Here is a 25,516-nt window from a genome sequence, read left to right on the forward strand (position 1 = left end):
TCATCTCTCTTCCCTTTGTCTGCTGTGGTCTTGCTGCTGAGGCCTGTTCTCTCTGTCATCTTTTTCATCCCTCTGTACTGTCACCTCCAGCTCTTTGTCATCATCTGATTTCTGTGTTCCTTTGAGTCCTTGTTCTGTCCCTTCAGCTTGGTGGTGTCTGTTAGCTTTTCCCCTTCACTGCAGTTTCCTGTGACTTTTATTTATACTGATCACTTGTCAACACAATGCCTTAACAGGTGGAGAATTGCATTTAAATAGCAAGGCAGTTCTTCCCTATATGCCTCAAGGAGTTAAAAAAGAAGACTTGATTTGTCCAGCAGTATTTATGTCAGTGTCCTTAATTTTAAATTATTTATGCTGATTTATTAACTAGGAAATTGCTTTAACAGATTGCTTAAGGTCTTCATAATTTCTTATTGTAGGTCAGGGGTGATGCAAGTCCTGAAGATCTTCTGGACAAACAGAGTAATGGAAAAGCAGTTTTGCTGATGCTTATAACCATGGTTCTGTGCTGCAGCCCGGTCTGTGAAAAGCAAGCTCTGTTTGCTATTTGCCAGTCTGTGAAAGAGAATGGATTAGAGCCTCACCTTGTGAAAAAGGCAAGTCTGATATTTGATTTGATATTTAGGTTATAAATTAAGGTTAGGTTAAGATTGAAAGACTACAAGATGTTTTGCTCAGTATTGAAATTTGTTAAGTATTGTAAAGGTATAACTAATGTGGTACTTACACAACTGGATTAATTTGTCATTATATTTTATGACTTACATAGAAATAATGAAATCATGAAAGACAATTGTAATGGTAAATCTTGTATGTTCAAAGCACAGATGTGAAATACAAATAGACTTTTATATGTTGAATATTGCAAATCTCATTTTAAAAAATCATTCTACCCAGAGGAAGCAAGTTTTCTTATGTGGAAAAGATGTAAAATAAATGCAGTGTATTGGAAGGCGGTATGTGTCTTGTGGAATTCTATTTTGAAGTTCACAAAGGTGTACTGAAATGATTGCTGTTCATACTTCAGCCTTTCATGCCAGTAATTTTTTAAGTGCACATGTTCCTTTTATCCTCTCTTTCTATTCACTGCTTCGTGTTTTTGCACACAGTCTGTACCCTGCAAAATGGGTAGTAGCCATCCTTTCTTAACTCATATGGGTTAGTTGTAGTTCCTGGATTGCACTCTTCTGAGATATGGCAATACAAATAACAAAATGGCTTATGCTAAAGAGGGGCTGGCTGAATTACACAAATACTCATTAAAAGACTGGAGGGTACACATGGAAGTGTAATATTGTTAGTTTGCCATAGTACCATGTACTCTCTATGCTATTTTTGCATTATTAATTCATGCATTTCAGGTTTTGAAAAAAGTGTCTGACATTTTTGGCTATGAAAGCATAGAAGACTTCATGACATCACATTTAGATTATTTGGTGATGGAGTGGCTGAAAATAAATGACACTGGATATAGCCTGTCTGCTTTTCCCTATGTTCTTCTGAACTATACTAGCCTTGAAGAGTTCTATAGGTGAGTTTGCTATATGATGAAAGTATTATTTAGATTTTCTGTACAATTATGGCACAGGGTCTCAAGTTGCTAAATGTAGTAATGCATCAGGATTTTATTGTATGGTGATGTATTGAGAACTTTTGAAATGTATTCCAAGCATCATGTGTATTATATTTATGCAGGTAAGATTTTCTTTTTTTTTTTGTGTGTAGCAATAGCTAAACAATGATTGGAAGTTTAGTTATACAGTAGAGGAATGGTATTTACTATGTGATGGTCAAGGGTTTTTTTTAAAGTAATTTAAGGACATTTTGGAAATGTATTTACTACATGTAGGTCTTGTTACAAAGTTTTGGTTCCACACCTGGTGATTAGAAGTCAGTTTGAAGATGTGAAATCACTTGCCAACAAGATTGAGAAGGACTGGAGACAAGTTCTGGCAGACTGCTTTCCGAAGTTACTTGTCAATATCCTCCCGTACTTCGCCTATCAAAGCCATGAAAAGAGTGAAGTGGCAAAGCAAAGAGAAATGGCTTCTAAAGTCTATGACATGCTTAAGGATGAAAACTGCTTAGGAAAACAGGTATCCATTTAAAATGTGTAAGTTGAGTTTTATGGTGTTTAACAGACTAGAAAGAAACATTTATATATTATGTAAATAGTTCAAATTTATAGGTGCAAAAGGAATATTTTATTAAATTCAAACGAGATGAATTTTTATCCCAAGGATTTCAAGGAGCTGTTCAATAGAGACTTTCGGGCAGAAAGTCGACTGAAGCATAATTTTTTTCATGATGCAATAAATTTTTTTACCATTCATTGTACAACCCTGAGTTTCTGTGTCGTATATCTGTCACATTTTCCTCTTAAAATATTTCGTTAATGCTTTATGATGAGTCATCTTCTCCAGAGGCATACTCTATGTTCAGAGCTAGTAGTAAAGTGAAACTTTTTTTTTTATATATACTGTAGGAAAGCAGATTGCTCTACTTGTCACTGCCATAGAGAAGCTTAACCAGGCTTAATTTATGAATGAATTGTATGTCATGGATGACGGAACAAGTAGAGAATCTAGATAAGAAGTAGGCTTTCTCAGAAGCCAAAGAAATAATTCTGGCTGAAATACATTTTTTTAATTAAAATGCTGTTTTTCTTGTTGCAGCAAATGGACAATTTATCTCATAGTAACTTGCCAGAGATTGTGGTTGAGCTGTTGATGACTTTACATGAACCAGCAGGTACCACAGTCGAAGAAGGGTCTCATCTAAGTAAATACATAAGGTATGTACTTGCAGATTTTCTAAATGCTGAGTGTGTTTGTATAACATTGTGCATTAAAATGTGCCCTTAAGGCATAAGAAGAGGTAACCCTGAAGCTGAGAGAGTTTATTATTACTAGTAATGATTTATCATAGTCATACCTCCTCAGGTAGTTATTCCCTGAGGTCAGGATGAGAAACTCTGTAATACTGCAGCTAATGGAAGGAATGAACAGTGGGCCAGGAATGAGCAGGGAGTACTGTCGTGTGGTGTTGAGCTAGACTGTTGTGGCACTGCCAATTCACATAAGTTCAAACCTAGATGGACTGCCCTCTGTAAAATTGGTCAGGTTCTAGCCTCTAAATTAAAGTGATTATTTTAATGGTTTTTAATAACTTGAAGTCATGGAGAGGGAAAGTGAACAGTTTCTTAGTGGTTCTTGCAGTGGCAGCTCCTGTCTTTGGTAAGGAGATTGGTTAAACAATGCCAATTAAAAAAATTCCTAATTAATAGAAATTATTAATAGAATTAATAATTAATTAATAATAATTAATAATTCTATTAATTCTAATTAATAGAAATAGCCTAGTGCCATAAGTATCTTCATGCTTATTACCTTTTCACTCTTTGTTTTTTGTCCTAAAATATCCCTATTTGCATAGTAATTTTCCAGATTTTTATGTTCAGATACAGACTTTTTGGAAAAACATTGCATTTTGTAAAGTTCTTGAAGAAGATACCTTTATTGTGAAAATAGTAAATTTAAAGAGTCCAAAGCATTTCTCGAAAAATCTGCCAAAAGTTAAATGGCTGAGAATTTAAAAACTCTTCTAAGAATTTTTTTGCAGTGAGTTTATTAACAAACTGTGGTGCCTGCTTGTAAACAAAGCTCTTCTTTTTAAGAAGGAAATGGTAAGAATAAGAGTGATGAAACTTAGTTTATGTGCTTTTACTGCTACAGTGATGCATTTCTTTCCTTTTTGAGGTCCCAGAAAATTTCACTATCCTGTTTTTCCTCAACCAAATCGTTCCCACAATTACAAAATGCAGAAGATTTACCCAAGAATTGTAATTAGGTTTTTGTGCTAAGTACCTTAGATGAGACAGATGTGTGGGCTTTTAACAATATGATGTCTCAAAAAAAAGTAAAAGAATGTTTAGAAAGTGCAGTTTTGAAAGCTACCATAGAGGAACAAGAAGCAGATACAAAAGAAGATGCATGTCACTTTTCTGGATGCTTTTGATGCTTCTTACTGAAAGCAGGTATTTTCTAGGAATTAATGTGTTTATACATCAAGAATTACTGTATTAAATACAAGTGGTTTGACTTTTGAGAAGAAAAATATAAATCTCTTTTTTATTCACTTAGAGAACTGGATCCTGCTCCTAATCCTCCTCATTTTCCATCTTATGTGATTAAGGCAACCTTGGACTATATTAGCAACTGTCATAAAAGCAAATTAAAAAGTATTATAGCAGTTCTTTCTAAAAGCCCTGTAAGTATGATGATGTATGATGTAAGAAAATGATGAATTTATTTCCTGTAGAATGCAAAATTTCTATTATGGGTACCCTTTAGTTAAATTAGACACTTTCATCATTTCTGTGTGAAGAAAATTAACAACCTTAGACCCTTTTCTATTAATTTGTTTGCCTTTTGAAGTGGAAGATGGTCTTAATTCACGCACAGAGTTATGTACATTATATAATTATATTACTTCATTAATTATTATATTATGTATGTAATATGTCTTATATAACTGTGTAAATTATGTAATTAAATGCATTATATAATACATATAAAGTAGAGTAGATTATTTTAAAGGTTTTTATTTTAAAATCTCTGTGTACCAGACACAGTTTAGAACGTGGCGTATTTGTGACGTGTTTGAAGAATGTTCTAAAATAATTATACTTGGCCAATTGAAATTAAATATAGCCTACAATTAAAATATAAAATTTACTTACTTTTACTAACAGTGTGAAATTTTATACTTAGGGATATTTTTTGACACTTGATTTTCATTTGTTAAACACAAATATGAAGACATAAAAAATTATACAGCCTTGCAATAAATCATAAATATATTACTGTCTTCTAAGTTTGTTCCTTATAAACGTATCTGTTAAAAATTATGCTGGTTTATTGCTTATGTTGTCAACAGCTTCCTTTGTCTACCTATAAATAATCTAAAAATAGGAAAAAAACTTTTCTGAACCGTGTTTTATCTAAATTTTTTGAGTGTAAAAGTTAATATTGCCAGCCAGTGCAATAAGTTTTTTAAAATGTTACACTGCCTGCCTAGTGTTTTATATGTTTACAGTTTTAACAGTTGCAGCCTGTAGAGGTGTGTTCTGTGAAATAGTGCATCTTGCACACATGAACATTATGTTTGAAGAAATACAGGTTGAATTCTTACCTGATGTTTTCACTGGTTGTACTTGATGTTTCTCTGTTGATAGACATTGCCGTCACTGTTTGGCTTTCTGCAAAAATGGCATAGCATATTTCATGTGGGGGGAATAAAGAAAGGAAAATGAAGAAGTATATATGGCTTATAGTCCTGTTTGGAGAATTGGTTTCTCTGGAGGTCTTTTGTTTGTTTAAAGCAATAAAAATAATGAAGCTGCCCATGTTAGGCTTTAAATTTTTTAAAGTTTTTTCTTGATATCTGTATTGACATTATGAATAATTTTTTTTACACATATTTTATTAATTTTTAGGATTCATTCCAGAAAATCCTTCTAGCTCTTTGTAAGCATGCATCAGAAACAAAAAACATGTATAAGAAACACCGAGTTCTTATAATTTATCACTTGTTTGTTGGTCTGTTACTCAAAGAGATCAAAGACAGTTTAGGAGGAGCCTGGGCTTTTGTCCTCAGAGATGTAATTTACACCCTGATTCACCACATCAACAGCAGGTAAACAAAGTAATTATCTCTAGTTCTTCCTGTCTGTGCTCCCTTGCTCCTGTAATCTTACATTCTGATACTGCTAGCATATGTTCATTAATCTGTAGAATGAATTACAATTTGCTAAAATTAAAAATTAAGTTGCTATTCTTTTATAATTTCAGAATTTACACATAGAACTCTTACTAAAATATGGAATGCTTTGTGCTAGCAAAACATCTATTTAGATGTTTGCCATATTGCAGGTTTTGTATCTATAATAGGCTATCAAATTGTAGAAGTAAGCAGTGTTAGGAGATTTTCATGACAGGGTGTTTTGGGATTTAAGTCATATGGGAGAAAAATTAAAAATGTGGAGTTAAGTGCAAAGTAAGCACATGTCAAATAAAATGTGCTTATTAAGTTAATAAGAGTGTTGACATTTACATTCTCACCCCAAGTACCTATAACAAAGTGAGAATTGTACACGTTACGTTAGCTTGCCTTCAGATTGAGAAAACTGGTCCTTCATCAGGTTAAAATTTAAGTGGGATTCTTACCTTTTGCATAAGAAGATTACTGATGCTTTCTTACTTGAGCTTTAACTTGGGGTTTCCCAGCCAGTTATTAGCCTACATATCTCTGAGTGTATGTACAAATTGATTCCTTGGCTGGTTTGAAGCATTTCATACCCTGAGATGTTGAAGAGATGTGTGGATTTTATAGTGAATGCCATTATTATGGCGTTATTATTCTTGTATTGAACACTCAAGTGGGGCAAGGGCTGCAGATGCACTGGAGAGCAGCACTTCCTTTCAGAGGAACCTAAGAATTCAGCTCAATAAAACTCTGAGAACTTGATATGATATGAATTTGAAGCTGACACTGCTTAAGGGAGGAAGCTGCATTACATAATCTCCATGTGTCCTTTATAAGCTAATTTTTTTTAAAGTAATGGTCATTTTAGAGGAGGATTCAGAGAGCATGTTTTCCATTTTTTTCTGCTTCTGTCAAGATTGTCCTGACAAATAATAATCTAAAATCTTTCTGGGGATTTTATTTTCTTTTTGTATATTTTTTAACAAGATTTTATTCCATTTTCTAAAGTGATCAGTCACATTCACTGTGTTTCAGTTTCTCTGTGCCTCCTGAGCTAAGTCTTTAGAGCTGATTCATTGAGTTGATAAATTTTAAAGTTTAGAATAAATTAGTCCTTCCTTCTCCTTTTCCCTTATTATTCCTAGATATATAAAATGTTGATACTTGAGACAGTGCCAATTTGTATTTCTTTAATTCCACTTTGTTTCCTGTCACAGACCCATCGTAATCAGAGACATATCCATGCGCAGCTTCTCGCTCTGCTGTGATCTGCTGCATCATGTTTGCCACACAGCAGTCACATGTTGCAGTGATGCTCTGGAGACCCACCTTCATGTTATTGTAGGAACTCTGATACCTCTTGCCATGGACCAGTCTCAGATTCAGGAACAGGTAGTTTTGTGATGCTGCTTATGCCTTACTTGTTAGTTTTCCAGTTCATGTTCACTGTTCTTAAGGCTTTATCCGTACTCGTGTTCAATTTTAATTCCTTTTTCCTATGCTTTGGAGATTTATATAAAAACTGTTATTTTGGATGTAACACTGTGCCCTTAATTTTTTTAAATGCAACTTCACTTTTGGTTCTACTGTTTTGCCAAACAGCACATCAAGCAGCTAAGCAACTCCTTAAAAAACTCTGTGGATGATTTATATGATGAAGACCTTTGGTACAAGGTGTCTAAAGGACAAAAAGGAAATGTGTGCAGAGAGTAGATTTCAGTAGTTCAGCTATTTATTTATTAAAGGGAAACAAAGCAGTTTATGTTGTGTGACAAGCATTGTTTCCCCTCTAGTGTTGCTTTTTATGTGCATTTTGCTGGGGGTGGAAATATAAGAGGATTCAGAGATTCACAATTAGTAGCTGTAGGTCAGAAGAGTGTGCCTGTTGCACTTCAGTCCTCGTGTTGCCTTCTGGCTTAATCTGATTCCACTGTACCATAGGCATCTGCATGGTTGCACTGCAACCCTGTGCTGTCCTCATTGAACTTCCAGTTCAGCTAGAGGGCTGTGCCAACCCAGCTGGAAATAACCTGGCAGTCTTGTTTCACAGCTTCTGGATTGTGATCAGATTTACAATATGTCTGTGTAAACACCTGCACATGCACATCTGCAAAGGCCACCTGTCAGAGTATCCCTGGGTAGGAACAAAGTGGGGACAGAAATTTATCTGAACTGAATTGGAACTGATGTCAAATGTGAAACCTTCTCATATCATACTCCTGCAGGGATGCCCACCCTCTAGTGATCACTTTTCAGTTTCTTCTTGGTATTTTTTTCTTCTAGCATTGAGTGGAGGCTAGTTAATAATTTTCAAGTAAATAAAAGTTTCAAATAAAACCCTCATCATTTAGATGATGAACCCTCACCCCAGAGGTGCTTGGATTTAATATCCAGTTGCATTGATTTTTAAGTAAAGCATAAACACAATGTTTCTCCAAAGAAAGTATGGTACCCCATTGACATTTATTCAAGTTACAGGTATGTTGTTATACAAATTCTGCCAGAGTTCAATGATTTGGGTAGTAAGGTATGATATATAGGCGTTTGTCTAAATTCCAAATTACCAGCACTTTAGTGAGAACAGGAAAGTCCTAATAACTCCAGAAATGCTTGGGTGCAGTGTGTTGTTAAATCATTGTGAATATCATAGAGATCATATTGGCCAGCATTTGAAATCAGCTTCATCAAAAGACAGAGCAAAACTGCAGTCTGGGATAGTAAAAGCTTTGGTTTCTGTTTGGGAGGAGGAAGAGCAAAAATGCTGCACCATTTTAGAATGTATCTGTGGTTTTCCCACACCTCTAATAATCTTACAACTTTTAACAGTGTAAATAAATTATCTTACTAGTTCAATGAAACTTAGACAAATACAAACTTTATAACCTGAATAAGAAATACGGCTCAAAAATGTTCCTCTGTCTTTTTTGGTTTTCATTTACTTTTTATGTTCAGGTCCTAGGCTTGTTGAAATACCTGGTGATAGATAATAAGGATAATGAAAGTCTGTACCAAGCAATCAAGTGCTTAGATCCTTTTCCTGAATACCCCGCTTTTAAAGATCTGCGAGCAACTCAACAGAAAATAAAATACAGTAAAGGACCATATTCTCTTTTGGAGGTAATTACATTTTAAAATACATCTAATAGCAGCGTATTTTTTGTAATGCAAACTTTCCACAGAAGAATAATTTTCTAACTATGGTTTAAGTTTAAATGAGACATGTGGATTCTTTTATTGCTGGTTTCAGCCATGGAGATACTTGTAGGTCTCCATTTTTACTTTGCATCCATATTGTCAACTTGCTTAGAGCCACTTCTTTACCTGAAGCCTTTACTTGTATGCTATTTGTGCTTAATGCAATGTTGTTTTGCAGGAAATTAATCACTTTCTCTCAGTTGGGGTTTGTGATTCACTGCCCTTGACACGGCTTGAAGGACTGTATGATTTACGCAAAAAGTTGGAACAGTATAAAGATCAGATGAAGGATCTCCTGAAGATTTTCCAGGGTACTGATATCTGATTATGTGTTCTATTTCTTTTCTACCTGGTTTTAGGTGTTTAGTGATGTACCCTATTCTAATTTGACATGGAATGTTTTATTTTTTGTGTGTTTAACAATGTAATCAAATTATAATTTGACACACAAGTTTGACATTTATGATGCAACATCAAAAATATCTTTAGCAAAGTGAATTATAAATTAATAGATGAGGTGTTACATGGCAGAGAGGATTAAATATCCTTCAGACATTTGGCATGGGTCATGTATGATTTTGAGTGACCGGGATAATGTAGAAGTATATTGATTTGTGGTTGCTTAATGCATTTTCTTATATATGAATCTCCCTACTCTTTTAAATGAAACAAAGTTTCAATTTATTAAAGGCATGTTAGAAAGTAAAACTCTCTGAACAAATAGTAGGATTTAGATTAGTTGAATGTACCAAGATTGTATTTCAGCCCTCAGTGCAGACTCAGTTCCTTCCTGGTTTGGTTTTCAGATAATTGTGCCAGACCATTTCACTTTTCTCCTCTCCATCAAGTCTTCATCAGCTTGTGTGCGTGACAGGAAGATAAGAAGAGATTATATGATTAATTGTAAACAAGTACAAAGTAAAATTTGGATAAGAATTGTAATGTTGTAAGGCCACGGTGCAAGTGCATTTTGGCCCCCACATCCCCACATGTACAATTTTACAAATAACTCTCTTTGAACAGAGTTGGTGAAAGGGCAACAAGCTTGTGTGGAACAACTTCCATGAGAGGAGAGCCTTGTGAGATTGGAAAAGAGATTGAGTAGGAATAGTTAGAGCTGTATGAACTGGTGAATGAAATGATGAAGCATAGTAGGGAGTGCTTAACACTTTTATCACAGTACAAGAACAGATTAAATAATCTGGGAGCAGTTATACAAGAGAAACCATGTAATTTCTTCAAAATAGATTCACCATGGCACTTACTACTACTTACTATGAAGATTAACAACATAACTGACCTTAAAAGGAGTTGGACATCTTTTATAGAGACTATTAGGTATAAAAATGTGTTCAGGCAAAACCTGAGAAGTATTTTTTCTTGCTTTGCTGGAGATGGGCTGGCAAGCTTAATGAGGCTTTTGCCTTATAATAAAATTCTGTTCAGCACTTACAAGTCTATTAGTCTGTGTATTAATTTTTCTAAAGCTATCAGGTAAGCATAAAGTCTGATTCCAGGTTTGCACTCCAGTCAGTACTTCTTTTAAAAGTACTGCTTTCTTGGATTTTTTTTCCTTCATTACACTGGCAAATTATCATATTTTTTTCCTAGACCATTTTGTTTGGAATATTTATTTTAAAAAAAGACCTCCGGCAGGGAGCAAATATGTGAGGAAATACTCATTTTGAGAATTATAATTTAGCAAAGTTAGTTTGTCAACTGAAAGCTAATCAAATTCTTAAAAATTCCTGACAGAAAGCCTAATTTTGAGGTATTCCTTGGGTTCAGATTTTGAACAGAATGATGACATTAGCTTAGGGGCTGTCAGTAGAGCCACATAGTATGCCTTCACTATTTCAAATAGCATTCTTACACCAACTTATGCTAATATTTCATGAATTTAGTTATCATTTTTACATCAAAACACTGAAAATAATAGCCCAGGTGCATTCTAGTTTGGGGGATTCTTTGGCTTATTCAAATACACAGACATTTTTTCCAAGCCATGATGAGTAAGAAAAATCAGTAATTTAGTTGATGTACTATTTAATACCATCTTGCTTCAGCATTAATAATGCATATTGACATTTGTAGGTAAAAGGCACTGAAGCAATGTTTTCTTCTTATAACTTTTCTTCTTATAACTTCATTGCTTCACTGAAGCAATGTTTTCTTCTTATAACTTCATGTTACAAATATACTGACATGCTTGGCATCTATTTTTCTTTCTGAATGATAGAAAAGCCAGAAGATTCTGTAATAGTGAAATTGGTGGTGAGCTTACTGCAGCTGTCCAAGATGGCAGTTAACCATACAGGAGAAAAAGCAGTGCTGGGTAAGTTAATTAGACCCACAAGTAAATTATGGCTGTCATTGCAAACACCAGACTGAAACTGTGGTTGTTCTCAGTGTTACTTCCCACTGTGCTTTCCACTTCAACACACTGCAGAGTATGAACAAAAGAGCAGGGTTTTTTCTAATGAACATTTAACATCCCTTGTTAAAAATTATTTTCAAGGTCACTTCTTTGTTTTATTTTTTTTCAGTTGTTGTGTGTTTTGATAAAATACTTTGTCTGGAAAGCAAATGAGGAACACATTGATACAGATTTTTATGTAAAATACAGATTAATTCTTACTGAGTTTGCAGTCTGCTGGTAGTGCTCACACAGGCTTCTGTTTGTATTTACCATACCCTTTAGGGACTAAAAATTAGTAATTCTGACCTTTTCCATTTACCAGTTTCTGGCAGAGACAAACATAAAAGACATATCTGATATAAGCTGGAAAATCCAGAGCCATAGGCACTCCTAGAAAATTGAGTTAAAAAGCATAACTATAATATTTATGAGTCTTAAGCTGCAAAATTTGTTCACATGTAATTTTAATCATAAAGCTCCTTAAGTGATTATTTATAAATGTTTACTGCTTTTTACCCCATTACAGTTTCAGTTCTAAAAGTAGGCTGAGACTTTGTTTTAAAATGCATAAGACTACAGAAAGACTATAAAATGACATGCATTTGCAGAGGCTGTTGGAAGTTGCTTGGGAGAAATAGGTCCCATGGATTTCTCCACCACTGCTCTTCAGCGGGCTGAAAATGCACTGGATTCTAGAGCAGCAGATTTACTTGAAGATAGAAAACTTCAGTGTGTCTTCATAATGTTAATTCAAATAAACACTGCTTTAACAGATAATTGGTGAGTATACTTATTTATTTAGCTAACTCAAAAGCAATATAGGAGCTATTAAGTTGCACATTGTTCAGATCACCTCAGAGTAACTCTCTGAAAGTGTTCTTAATAACCACCCATGCGCTTCTCCAAGGCTCAGATTTTTTACCCAGTCAATCTTAGATGCTTCCTAGAAATTCTCTAGTAGGATGCAAGCCAGAGAGTTTCCTCTGTGCTGTAGAGGATAGCAGTGCTCTGGAGTAAATACTCAGGCTTTTTTCTGTAAAAAAACATGCAATGGCACCGTAAATGGTGGAATTATTTATCTTGTGTACTTACAAAGGTGGTTTTGAAAATCAAATAACTGAATGAAATTAATGACAACAATGTTTTGAATGTTCTTTTTTCAGTATTGATGTTAGAGCTGCTGCTGTTTCCTGTTTGAAGAACATATTAGCCACCAAGACTGGCAATGAATTTTGGGAAGTTTATAAAAGTAAAGCTGATCCCATGTTAATCTATCTACAGCCTTTCAGAACATCCAGGAAAAAGGTACTTCTGATACACCTTATATGCATGGCATATGGAGTAGCAAAAAAAAGGAATATCTATCTTTTTTAAAAAGGGAATTTGAAAAGATGTTTGAGGTAGGCTTTGATAAATGCCGGATTTGGCATCAATATAATTGAAAATCTGATTGCTTTTGTATGTCTGTTTCTCATTTCTATTTTACCATTTGCAGCTTTCCCTTCACATAGGAAATTACTATTTTGACATTAGAAAGCTGTGTGCTTTCATTTAGACAGACAATTTTTGATTACCTAATACATTCTCAGGATTCCAATGTTATTTGATGTGAAAAATGGTGGAAAATAAATCAGAAAAAAAGTGTATAATTAAAAGTGCATAGATCAGACATTTACTAATTTTCAATCTTTTTATTTGTAAATTAAATGTGATGCCTAATGTGATCTTGTTGATATCACCAGTAAAATTTTCTTTTTAATACTGTCAGATTTCCTTGGAAAACTTTACATTTGCATGAACAAAATTGATATTGTTAATCAACTGAAGGACCAGTAATAGTTACTGTGTTTGAATGTGTGCATTGCAGTATGGCTTTTTAAAATGCCATAGAATTTTTTTATATTTGCAATATGTATATTTTTCTTGTAGTTTCTTGTAGTGTCTGCTAATGATACAGAGGCTACTTTAGAAAGATTGGATGACACAAACCTGTGGATTCCTCTGGGAGAAAGTCATGAGACCTGGATCAAGCACCTCACTAGTTCAATACTGGACAGTGGAGGTGTGAAAAATGAAGTTCTCCAGTTGATGAAGCCACTGTGTGAGGTGAGCTAAATCATACATTTGCACACTATGTGCACTGTCATGCACAAAAAATGTGATTACTCATCTTGATAGCAAGTAGTAATTTCTGCTATTAAATAATTCAGGGCCTTTGTGATCATATATTGTGGGTACTCTTAAAATACAGGATTTGAGAGATAATTGCAAACATAGGTGAACTTTATATGGCTGCTTTAAGTGAATGCCAGCATAGCCCTGTTGAGTGGTTTGTGTGTTCTTTCTCAAGCATTACATGTTTGTTTGGGCAGTTGTGAGTTTGGTTGTGACCTGAGAAAGACAACCAAAAAGCATTTCTTTCTTAGCAGCTGCTATGCATTATTATTTCCTAGGTGAAAACAGACTTGTGTCAAACTTTGCTTCCTTACCTGATTCATGATATCCTTCTTCATGACTCAGAAGAATCTTGGAGAAATCTTTTGTCACTTCATATCCAGAAGTTTTTTGCAGCCTGTTGCAAATTTGCCTCATCTAGTAGATGTACTCCAAATTCTGATTCAGGTAATGCCATAATATTTTTGTTTCAGCTAAAAGAGGAATTCTGGTTGTGAAAAAACTATCTTCTGATATCAAATGTATGATGTGCACTTGTAGGCCGGCAGAATTTAGAAGCTTCTGCCCAACTGATCTTTTTTGATGGAGATACCAATAATTTGGAAGTGTTCATTGGCAGCTCCCAAGAAGTATCTTCTGTCTACCTTGGTTTTTTATTCATGACTGGATAATGTTTAGTACTTGCTGAATTTAGATGTTATCCAATGTTAAGTACTGCAAGACTGAGTCATGGACTGTCTTTTAAAATGACTGATGGGGAGGTAAATTCCTCTCTTACTCAAACAAGAGCAATAAAAAGCAGTTTTCACCGGAATTTTCCCCTTGAAAAAGACTAACCCTTGCTTTAAGTGCTGCCTAATATTGTTAATGGTCTTCCTATACATTCAGAAGACCTTTCCATTCCAGGAAAATAAAAAGAAGCTGTAACCAAAAGAGCTGCACCAGAATGTGAGAAAGACAGTAAGTTCACCATTAAATGAACTGTTCATGTCCTTTCCAATTAGATTATGGTTGAATTTAGCAGAAATCTGTGTAAAAGGAAGATCTTTGTTGTTAAATGGCAGGAATGGTACATGCACTTTTTTTCAGGAGCTGAAAAAAATACAGTAACTTCAGGTTAGAGTAGGTTTGGTTTTTAGTTTGGTTTGGGTTTTTTTTTTTGTGCAGTAGCTACTGTGCTGTATCTTCTAACTCCCTTGCTCAGTGACAGATCACTGAAAAAAAGGGTCTGTACAGTGTCCTGCAGTCTCTCTCCAGGCAAGTCATGCAAGCTTCAGGTTGCCGGAGAGGAAGGGGAGCCCTTAATATTGCAGTTTTTACTGAGAGTGGTATAAATGACCCTAATCATGCTAGGTGTATTTTAAAGTATTTTCTTGGATGCTCACTAGCATGGACTGAAATACTGGAACAGTATTCTTTCACATTTTTGAATTCAGGTAACAAGCTCTTTCTAAAACTCACAAATTTATGCTCAGATGTACAGGGTGACCCAAAATGTTAAAAAAAAGAAAAAAAGAAGAGATTTTTCCAAGTTCTAGAAACTTGCAGTTAGTTCAACAATACCAGTGAGCAAATGATGGAGACCCCTTCAAACACTGTGATTCATAGAACCACAATCAGTTCGTTTGGAAAAGATCTCTGAGATCATCGAGTCCAACCTGTGGATGAACACTGCCACATCAACTACACATTGCACTGAGAGCCACATCCAGTCTTTCCTTCAACACCTCCAGGGACAGTGACTCCACCACCCCCCTGGGAAGTCCAGTGTCTAATCACCCCTTCTGTGAAGAAATTCTTCCTAAAAAGAATTCTATGCAGGGAATCTTACTGAGGCAATAAATAAAAAAAATTTTAAAAATTTAAAAAAAGGAAAGACATACAGAAGATTTAAATGGAGTTCTCCAAATGAAAAACTGTCCTGGTAATAAAAAAAAAAATACCCAAAACCATGAAGTAGCGCACAGCTCATTGTATGACAGATTGTTTACAGATGAAGTGGAGGTGCAGTAGCCAGCAGTGCAAAGATCTGTTAATTCCAAAACTGGAGTGACAGAACATTAGTATTCGGAACAAAAATTTTAGTCATCCTCAAGGAGAATCTGTTATCCTGTGAAAACAAGGAGAAAACTCTTCCTAGAAAATATAGATAAATTTCATTCCAGTCCATCAGGATCAAATTATATAAAACAAGCAGCTAGACATGGGAGAGTCAAATGTTTCTGAACACATTCATTTCTGTTTGTTGGAACACAAAAAATGCCCAGATACATTTTTAATGTGGCTTTTGCTTTCTTTAAAGGAAATTGTTACTTCTGCACCTTACTGTAATGTAATAGTAATCAAACCTTTGCTTGTGTGCTCCCTATTTCTTGCTCCTTGCAATTGGTAATTCAGAAATGACCAGAGGAATGAAGAAATTATTAACCCAATCACCAGAACACAACCTGTAGCCATCTGTTTTTTGTTTTAATCCAGAAGCAACACATGGAAACATAGATTCTTTGAAAGTATGTGCCTGTATGTGGAAAGTATGGGGTTTTGTGTAGCCATACACACTCTAAAATCTAAAATCTGCAGTAAAGTAGTTTAATAAGAAGTGTTTCTGTGACTTTGGAATAACTTACATAGTGGAATCCTAATGGCCAGAGAGAGGTCTGTTACAGAGCTTTTTGCAATTATGTTAGTTCATCTCTGAATTCTGTAAGAAGAAATAGAATCCATAAACTAATAATACAAAGATAAATTCGTCAAATTGTGGTACAAATTGCTATTATCTCACTAACATCATGTAAGAAGACTTTTTTTCTGTCATTTTATGACAGACTATTAATTTAATTTTGGAAATGCAGTTCAAGGAAGTTTTTAGTTATGTTCTTGACTGAAAATTAATTACTTTTTATTTTGCAAATGGATATGATAAGACAAAAGTTCATTATATTCTTTCCTTTGAAATATACATCCCAGATCAAGAAGCCCAGAATTTTAGAAGTTTGGACAAAGTATCTCGACGAGCCATGCTTGCTGTTGTTGATTACTTAAGAAGACAAAAGAGGTGAATCCAAGCTTTTCAAAACATTGCCTTAATGTAATTGTGACTGTTCAAAGATCTGTTGGTGCTCTAGATTAAAGAAAAAGAACATGGTAGAGAACATGTTGGTTAAAAGAAGATTATAGTAGTGACCTTACATTTGTTACAGAAGTGATAAGGCTACCCTTAAAGGGTTCTAACTATGCTGAAGGAGTTTTCTAAACTTTTTTTCTGATATACTTCTTGTACTATGGGTTTTCCAGGGGTTAAGATAAAGTTAGCCTTTGGAAAGCTTTATAGTTGATACTGGATTTATTTTGTTTAATGCTCAATAAAAGGTCTGTTACAGCAGCATAAAAGTCTTTGTTTAATCAGATCTGTTTCAGGTACAGTTTTTGACGACAGCTTCTGGCTAGATCTGAATTATCTGGAGGTTGCTATAGCAGCACAGTCTTGTGCTGCTCACTTCACAGCCTTGCTGTACGCAGAAATCTACGCAGACAAGATAAATAGGGACAAGCAGCAAAAAAGGTAGGAGGACTGCTGTTTCCTGACATTTCTGGTAAAATGAATCATGTTCTGTGAGTGCCAGCAGTGTTTTGGTTTTAGTTAATGGAATGTCAAGGAAGCTGTAAAAATATTCCATAGGTGTGTATATGGACATGGAAAATATTTCCAGTCCTTGAATGTGATCCAAGCCTCAAAACAGTGTCATGGTGACTTGTAATCAGAACTTTTCTTAGTGCTTTTGGTGAAATTTTGGTCAGAAATTAACCAAGGGGAGAAAGTAAACCCCAGAATGATGACTGGAATTCTGTGAATAGAGGTAAATGATCCTTGTAGGAGCTTTTCTTCCATAACAGACACCTATCTTTGTTTTCTGGTCTAGCAAGATCAAAATATGGAACTAGTTTAGGTTTTGTGACAAACCACTGTCAGGTAGTGGAAATATAACAAAAGTTTGGTTGTACACACACACATTAACTAATTGCTTTTATTCTTTCACAGAGGAAAGAACACTTCAAGCATTCACAAAAGCAATTTGATTTCATAAAAAAATTAGAAATTACAAGGTGTGTGCAGGGGAGTTCTCCAAAAGAACACCTCGGTGTTAAAATCCCTTGATGTTGATATTCCCAGCTCAACTGATCACTTCCTCATTCTGATGGACAGCCATACTGAATAACCTGGGGATATGATGGTCTTGCATTTATTGTTTGTGCCGCTTATTTCTTGAGTATTGTCTCAGAATTTCTTTAGTTCTCTATATGAAGTTCATATTGAAACATTTCTTTTAGATCTTCTTTTAAAGCAGCCAAGAGTTTGACATTTGAAGAGGAAAGTCAAAGAGCACCTATTACTACTTTGAATGAGAAAAGTAAAGAGGAAACTGGTCTAAGTTTACAGGTACTTGTGTGTGCTTCCTAATCTGAATGCAAACTGTCTCGTATAATTACGATTCACAGTAGGTTTCATCTGAGCTGAGGGTAGGTCTAGTAGAATTCAAAAAATGCATTTTAAAGTTCTCCTCATACTTTAATTCAAAGTGAACTCAGTTACCTTCCAGACAAATTAAATTGAGTATTTGGTCACCTGAAACATTAACTAACTGGCAAGTCTGAAATCACAGCAAAGCAGGCTTTGTTTCCTGAACCTGGCTTTGTTCCTGAACCTGGCTTTGTTCCTGACCCTGGCTCCAGGGTCGTAGCCAGCCACATATTTTTCAGTTTGTGTTGTCACAGATATATATTCATTAAAAAATCAGCAAGTGTTGTAGAAGTTGTAATTATCAAAACCAAAGTAGTATTATCTCCCTGAGGTTTATTTGATATATCAAATCTGATCCAGTAGCCTTGTCTAAGTTACTTTCCATAGTTCTTTATTCCAGAACTGTGCTTGTATAACTTTCAAGATGCATTGCTTAGTTGGTGTATCTGATGTCATTTACTACTATTACCTTTTGCTTTTCAACTAGCCCACCTAAGACCCAGCTCTAGATCTTTAAAAAATAAATTAGCATTGAAAGTAGGCCTGAAGAGTTTGGCTAGACTGCATAACTTTTTTTCCCTGTCATGATAGCAGGCTCAGATACTACATAAAGGAAAATTAAGCAATGATGTTACCTGTAAAAACATTTTTAAGCGGATATGATCTATGTAAAACTAACTCGAGCTGGTTCCAAAAAAAATAGTTCTTTGTTTTGTGGTGCGTGTTCTAGGACCTTCTCATGGACATCTATAGAAGCATTGGGGAACCTGACAGTCTTTATGGCTGTGGTGGAGGAAGAATGTTGCAGCCATTGGCACGGTATAATTTATTCATGTTCTTATGTTCTTTAAAGGCATTGCTGTCATTTATTGATAAGGAACTTAAATTGAAACTTATTTTTCTCTTACAACAGGATAAGAACATATGAGCATGAAGCAGTATGGGAGAAAGCCCTTGTAACATATGACCTTGAGACAAGCCTCTCTCCATCTACTCGCCAAGCAGGAATAATAGAGGTAATACTATTTTATAAGAGGAAATGACTGTAAGAAGTGATGATATTCATCATATTGAGTCATTTGTAGTGAGTCCAAAATTGTTTTAGGACTGAAAGCGATCTCTTTGTTCACTAAGTCTAGCCCGTTGTCATAGGCATCCAAACTGTGAATATTAGACAACTCAGTATTTGTTCTGAAAACATTAAGGTTCTTAGTCCTTTTGTCACTCACCCATAATCCCCATCATGGGTAAGGAATTTTGTGAAATACTTATAAATAAGTATATGTGTGTATATATATATATATGCTTATACTTATAAATAAGTATATTCATATTATTCCAGATTTAGGCCAGCTCCTAAAATGACAGGGTATAGAAAGTAATGTAATTGGTTATTTTTGCTATCTCATTCTTAAACCACTCCACTATGAATCACTATGTGATTTTTCTGATACAGTAGATAAAAAGAATTGATGTTATTTTGAATCCTTAATATGCTTTGCCTTTTTAGCCTAAAAATGTTTATACCAGTTCTGTAAAAATGTAGCATAGATGTATATGTGTTTCCCTCATTTAATTTTCCTATTGTACTTTTAATTTCTTACCACAAATTATTTAGTATCACTGTTAAAATTCCATTGTGTTTGTCCTTCATAGTGGTTTGACATGTAATCTGATTAATTGGTCACAATCATAAAGACATAATGGCCTTCAAACAGATAGGAGTTATAGCAAATCTTTCCAAATCCTCGTCAGGAGAAGCAGTTCATTAAGAAGTAAAATTCATTTTGACTTACCACCCAGGAATGATGGCATGGAGAAATGTGTGCTGATAGTTAATTTGAAGCACTGTGTGAAAAACTATTTTGAAAAATGCCAGCCACAGTAGTAATAAAACCATTTTCCTGGAGTTGCAGATATCAATAGCGTGATTGGTAGTCTTACTAAAAAGTTTTCATTTTATGTGTAGAGTTTGGAAATAGTTATGGTCCTGTTTTTCCTGCGAAGGGTTCTTTGTTTCCAAAAGTAAAACAAAGCCCTTAAAAATGCCAGTTCAGTTTAATAAAGGAGGAAAATCAATTTTGAGTAATTTTCTTAATTTCAGGCTTTGCAGAATTTTGGGCTTTGCCACACTCTTTCCATGTACTTAAAAGGTCTGGAACATGAAAACACGGAGTGGTGTGCTGAACTGCAGGAAATACGGTACCAGGCAGCATGGAGGAATATGCAGTGGAGCCACATCTCTTCTGTCAAGTAAACCACTTTATCTTTTTGCTAGTTCTTTATGCAAAAGAGTCAGATCCAAGCAAAAAAAATACAAGATTAGAACATAGTTTCTGTAAAGCAGTTCACCTAATTCATCTTAATCATTGAATTGAAAAGCAGTGTTTTTCACTTAGACTTGTCTGGTTTGAATGCATATCACTTTCTGTTTTCCTGGGAAACTGTGACAGGTGATTCCTCTTTTTGATTGTTCGTAATGCTAAACTGAAATTTTCCATTTTTGACTCATATAGTAGCTGTATCTTAAGTACGAGAGAGGGATAGAGAGAGTTTTAGTATCTAGCTTATAACAAAATAGGGAAGATATTACTCAGTAAGCCACAAGAGGTTATCAAATCCTGGATAAGCAAACACCAGTATTGATTCGTGGCTGCTCACTCACAAGGAGTAATGTCCTGTAGAGAGGATACTTCTGGGTGCCTGGCAGCAGTTATTTGATATGACTGACCAGGATCTAGTGTGAACTCTGTCCTTCCTTAGTACAGCTGCATCATTGCACAGTTTAGGCGGAATACAGAATAGACTCATTATGTTTTGGCAAAAGCGAAAAGTAAATCAGAAAAAAGTAACTCCTACATCAATTTTAAGTAGCCAGGAAAATTTTTCTAAGAGTCTTACAGCAGAATGGGGAACATACTTATGTGCTTGTTCTCTTCTCCTGCACTGTCTTAAGATCATTGTTTAGACACACCTGGAGAACTTCACAAATGGCCTGTTGAAGGCCATATGCCATGCCATGATCAGAACAAACTTTGTATAGGTGAGTTAGAACAAGATTCAAGAACAGCTAGAATTTATAAAACACTAAATTAATTTAAAATTTATAGCATTGCGTGATTTTTTTTATCATACAAAACAGCAACCTATCCAACTGCAGAAAATGTACAACCAAAAATATTTATTACAAAGACAAAATTGACTTCTTTATAGAGAAATATGGTTTTCATTTTATTCTGTGTTAACTTTCGTTTTATTTGTTAGAGATGAAGCAAGAAGTCCAGGATACCATGAATCATTGTATGATGCTCTTCAGTCTTTACGAGATAAGGAATTCTCTGCTTTTCATGACAGTCTTAAAGATGCCAGGTAACAAATTGTATGCAAATACTGTGATGTGGGAGAGAGAGATGGAGACAATGTATGTGTTTGTAGTCACAGATTATGTATGAAAGACTATCAAGGGGTTTTATGGGCTCAAATAAAGACTCATGCATAGAATAAAAACTACTTCCAGACTGCAACTCTATGTTTTTTAACTTCAGTTTGTCATCTGTGCATATGTAATTTGTGTGTTAATTGAAGATAAATTTCCTGTACACATCCCTTACTTTGTGGACCTCTTAAGTGGATTCCAGTGCTGAGTGCTCTTCTTTAGCTGAGCTATCACATCGATTTTGGAGTTTCTGAGTCCTTACTGTGTTTTCATTTATTGACAAACTTAGGGTTTTTTTAATATGAATGGTAGTGCAAAGTAACTGTAGACTAAAGAGTTTTGTTGTTTAAATTCTGTTCACTGTATGGAAACTACGTTATGGATATTTGGAATTACTTGCTGATATTAAATAAAAATAATCTAATATTTTTCTGTTAAATCCACAGAGTGAATGAAGTAGAAGAGCTGTGCAAGGGCAGTCTTGAGTCTGTTTATTCATTATATCCAACCCTTTGCAGACTACAGCTAATTGGAGAGTTGGAAAATGCAGGTCTTCTGTTCTCCAGGTGATTTTTTAATATTGTTTCACAACACTTCCTCAGTTTGCAGGATTTTTAGTAATCAAGCATAGCACAAAACTTAAAATTACCTCAACAGATTTTATTAATCTCAAACTTCATATTGAAAATGACAAGGATTTTAGCTTCACTACATGAGGACAATTTTAGATTCTCTTTATTTCCAGACTGGCTTAATTCGCAGTCTAGTTTGAGTTATTTCATATCAGGCCAATATAGTGTTTTAAATAACTGTTTTCTTTCCTTTATATTGAGTTCCCTCACACTCCAAGGTAGCAGTCATCTCTCCTAGTTTCTGGTTTACTCAAGTAACTGAGTCCTCCTCTTTTAGTTTCTTTTCTAAAAATGTTTTCCATTTCCCTAATGACATCCATAGCTTTACTGAAAGGTGTTTCAGTTTGAATAATTTTCTTCATGGACCTCTATTACCATCAGTTTTCTTCCTAAATTCTTAAGATCACTTTTTAATCACAGAAAGGTATTTATCTCTGTAGTGCTATTAACACTGAATTTTCTCTGCTATAGTTCTGTCAGTTTGGTAGCTAATAGTCACCCTGCAGTCTTTTCAGCAGCCCTATGTTTAAGTGTGATTCCCTTTGCTGATGGACCTTTAACACAAGTTTTTTTATGCTTAATTAAGAATATTTACAGAGGAGTAGTTCACCTGAGTGTTGTTTTACTTCATCTTTGTTAAAACGGGAAGGTTTCCAGTTTAGTCTCCATATGGTAACCATTGTAGGGTTTTATCACTATTTCTTGAAGTGTAGGTTTTGAACTTTCTCAGCAGTTTACTTTTTACTCATCTTGCATTTCACTGATATTTACTAAAAATTAATAACAAGTCTTTTTTCTTTTGGGAACAATTGCAGATCTGTTACTACTCAACAACTGAATGACGTTTATTTGAAATGGCAGAGACAGTCCCAGCTTCTCAAAGACAGTGACTTCCATTTCCAGGAACCTGTCATGGGTCTGCGCACTGTAATTTTGGAAATCTTGCTTGAAAAGGAGAGTGAAAATACCAAAAGAGAATGTATTAAAGACCTCCTGACCAAACATCTGGTGGAGCTCTCTAGATTGGCAAGAACTGCTAAAAATACTCAGGTAACAAATTTCAGGAAAGACCAGGAACAGATGTTTAGGTTTTTTTAGTTTATAACAGAACTTAATTTTTAACAGTACTAGTGATTAACTATATTCTAAGTTTATTCAATAAATCAATCTGAGACTTAAATTATGTAGAATTTATTAATAAGTTGTATTTATGAGCATGTTTTTTGAATTTTGTTTGTAAGTGTAAGCCACTGAATGAGGTAGGTAATACAGAAATGACATTTTTAGTGAAGAGTGCTCTTCTAGCTCTGTTTCTCATTTTGGTGCAGTTTTACATATCCAGCTTTCACTTGCATCATATGTTGTAGTGTCCAGAGTAAAACTGCAAAGATAATTTCATTGCATCTCTGTATTTAGTGTTGTCTTCAAAGCTTCATACTCTCAAAACACCATTGCATTGTGGTAAATCTCTTTCTGTGAATGACTTTCTGGGATTTGCACTGTCAGTGGTTTTTTCAGTTGCTGATGCATTTAAGGCCCAGAGTAAGCCTTGGCTTGTTCTAGGTGGTGCATCGGGATGAGTAACTCCACAAGAATTTACAGAGCAACAGTATCCTCCAAGGGCCTCTACAGAAAATAGTTCCAGCTACATACAGAACCTGGAAAGGTGTTAAACACTTCACATATGCAAAACTAAATTAAACTTTGATTTAGGAAGGTTCTAACTCTTTTTATGAATAGTGATGAAATCAGTAGAACAGCGCTGTCTTTGATTTCATGAATTTGCGGAGGCACTTTACTCAGTGCCTCTGAAGCTGTTTGGGAGAATGATTTCAGGTATTTTTGTCTCATGCCTGCCCAGCCACCAGCACTGTGGCAGTGAGTATTCTGTAAGAGCCTCAAGTTTGTTAAAAGCATAGTTTGTTCTTTGTGCTGTCATAGTCATACTAAGTAGAGAGGATGGTACTTTACCAGTGTGAAGAGGGATATGTGTGAAGATATTCTTTAGGCATGCTAAAGAATTAGTATATGGTGGTGCCGTTTTTATAATAATTTTTCTGTGGTCTGTAATAATGTATGTAATGCATGTAATAATGTAATAATAATTGCTAAGCTATAAATCCATTAATTCAGCAGATACTGATTATAGAATTTCTCTACCTCCAATTTAAAATGTTAAACATAGATACTTTATTTTAAAGTTTGTGAGGTTTGACTCCAGTCTATTTTTGTTGCAAATCAGGATTTTCATTATAGAAAAATAATTTCACATCTTTGCTGCAAATAAGTTTTTTATTTGGATGGGCAGACTGTGTTGCACAAATAGAGAAAATGGAGATTGAGTCTAAAAATAAAACTTGCTGTGAGATACAGATATTTTACTTAAAGAATTGTTCATTATTATTTTTTCAATTTCAGCTTCCGGAAAGAGCTATGTTTCAAATCAAACAACACAATCCAAATGGAAATGGAGTTTCTGAATGGCAACTTGAAGAAGCTCAGGTTTTCTGGGCTAAAAAGGAAGAGAGTCTTGCGCTGAATATACTTAAAACAATGATAAAAAAATTAGATGAAGATTGGTTTCAGGTATGTGTTACATAATGTCTGAACTTGTGGGAATTAAATAATTTAAGATCCTAATTCCAATTTCAGAAGTTTTCCCATAGAAGAAAATTAAAAGCCCCTCTGCAATGTTAAATACTAAATCTGGGTTGTACTCTCAAAATGTCTGAAAGCAAAAAAAAACTATGTTAGCAAATTTTGTTGGGGGTTTTCAGAGAGTCTGTAAGATTGGCAGATGTAAGAATTCATTATTCATGGTCCAACACTAAACTATGTCCCTAAGTACCACATGTACATGTCTTGCAAATCCCTTTTAAACAGGGATGGTGACTCCACCACTTTCTTGGGCAGCCTGTTCCAGCGCTTGACAATCCTTTTAGTGATTAATATCCAATCTAAACCTCCCCTGGTGCAATTTGAGGCCATTTCCTCGTGTTCTACTGCTTGTAGCCTGAGAGAACAGACCAGCCCCCAATGTGGCTGCACCCTCCTTTCAGGCAGTTACAGAGAACAATAAGGCTCCCCCTGAGCCTCCTTGTCTCCAGGCTGAACACCCCCAGCTCCCTCAGCTGCTCCTCACAGCACTTGTGCCCCAGACCCTTCCCCAGCTCCGTTGCCCTTCTCTGGACACGCTCCAGCCCCTCAATGTCTCTCTTGCACTGAGGGGCCCAGAACTGAGCACAGGATTGCAGGTGTGGCCTCAGCAGTGCTGAGTACAGGGGGACGGTCACTGCCTTGCTCCTGCCGATCCAGGCCAGGATGCCATTGGCCTTCTTGGCCACCTGGGCACACACACTAGATCATGTTTG

General features: G+C 35.1%; 1 protein-coding gene across 1 annotated transcript in view; it reads left to right on the forward strand.

Moving 5' to 3' along the window:
- ATM (ATM serine/threonine kinase) overlaps nucleotides 1-25,516 on the forward strand; it is a 57,696-nt gene that overhangs the window by 15,814 nt on the left and 16,366 nt on the right. Inside the window, exons 24-47 of the mRNA XM_038155778.1 lie at nucleotides 423-599; nucleotides 1,365-1,534; nucleotides 1,853-2,099; nucleotides 2,679-2,797; nucleotides 4,146-4,272; nucleotides 5,501-5,700; nucleotides 6,987-7,161; nucleotides 8,722-8,886; nucleotides 9,143-9,275; nucleotides 11,204-11,299; nucleotides 11,992-12,163; nucleotides 12,547-12,688; nucleotides 13,313-13,489; nucleotides 13,837-14,005; nucleotides 16,526-16,613; nucleotides 16,965-17,120; nucleotides 17,888-17,996; nucleotides 18,808-18,896; nucleotides 18,991-19,093; nucleotides 20,182-20,330; nucleotides 21,342-21,446; nucleotides 21,960-22,079; nucleotides 22,961-23,195; nucleotides 24,564-24,731. Coding sequence (XP_038011706.1) covers nucleotides 423-599; nucleotides 1,365-1,534; nucleotides 1,853-2,099; nucleotides 2,679-2,797; nucleotides 4,146-4,272; nucleotides 5,501-5,700; nucleotides 6,987-7,161; nucleotides 8,722-8,886; nucleotides 9,143-9,275; nucleotides 11,204-11,299; nucleotides 11,992-12,163; nucleotides 12,547-12,688; nucleotides 13,313-13,489; nucleotides 13,837-14,005; nucleotides 16,526-16,613; nucleotides 16,965-17,120; nucleotides 17,888-17,996; nucleotides 18,808-18,896; nucleotides 18,991-19,093; nucleotides 20,182-20,330; nucleotides 21,342-21,446; nucleotides 21,960-22,079; nucleotides 22,961-23,195; nucleotides 24,564-24,731 — 3,591 coding nt within the window. The remainder of the gene's footprint in view (nucleotides 1-422; nucleotides 600-1,364; nucleotides 1,535-1,852; nucleotides 2,100-2,678; nucleotides 2,798-4,145; nucleotides 4,273-5,500; nucleotides 5,701-6,986; nucleotides 7,162-8,721; nucleotides 8,887-9,142; nucleotides 9,276-11,203; nucleotides 11,300-11,991; nucleotides 12,164-12,546; nucleotides 12,689-13,312; nucleotides 13,490-13,836; nucleotides 14,006-16,525; nucleotides 16,614-16,964; nucleotides 17,121-17,887; nucleotides 17,997-18,807; nucleotides 18,897-18,990; nucleotides 19,094-20,181; nucleotides 20,331-21,341; nucleotides 21,447-21,959; nucleotides 22,080-22,960; nucleotides 23,196-24,563; nucleotides 24,732-25,516) is intronic.

The sequence above is a fragment of the Motacilla alba genome, chromosome 1, assembly GCF_015832195.1.
Source record: "Motacilla alba alba isolate MOTALB_02 chromosome 1, Motacilla_alba_V1.0_pri, whole genome shotgun sequence".
NCBI lineage: Eukaryota > Metazoa > Chordata > Aves > Passeriformes > Motacillidae > Motacilla > Motacilla alba.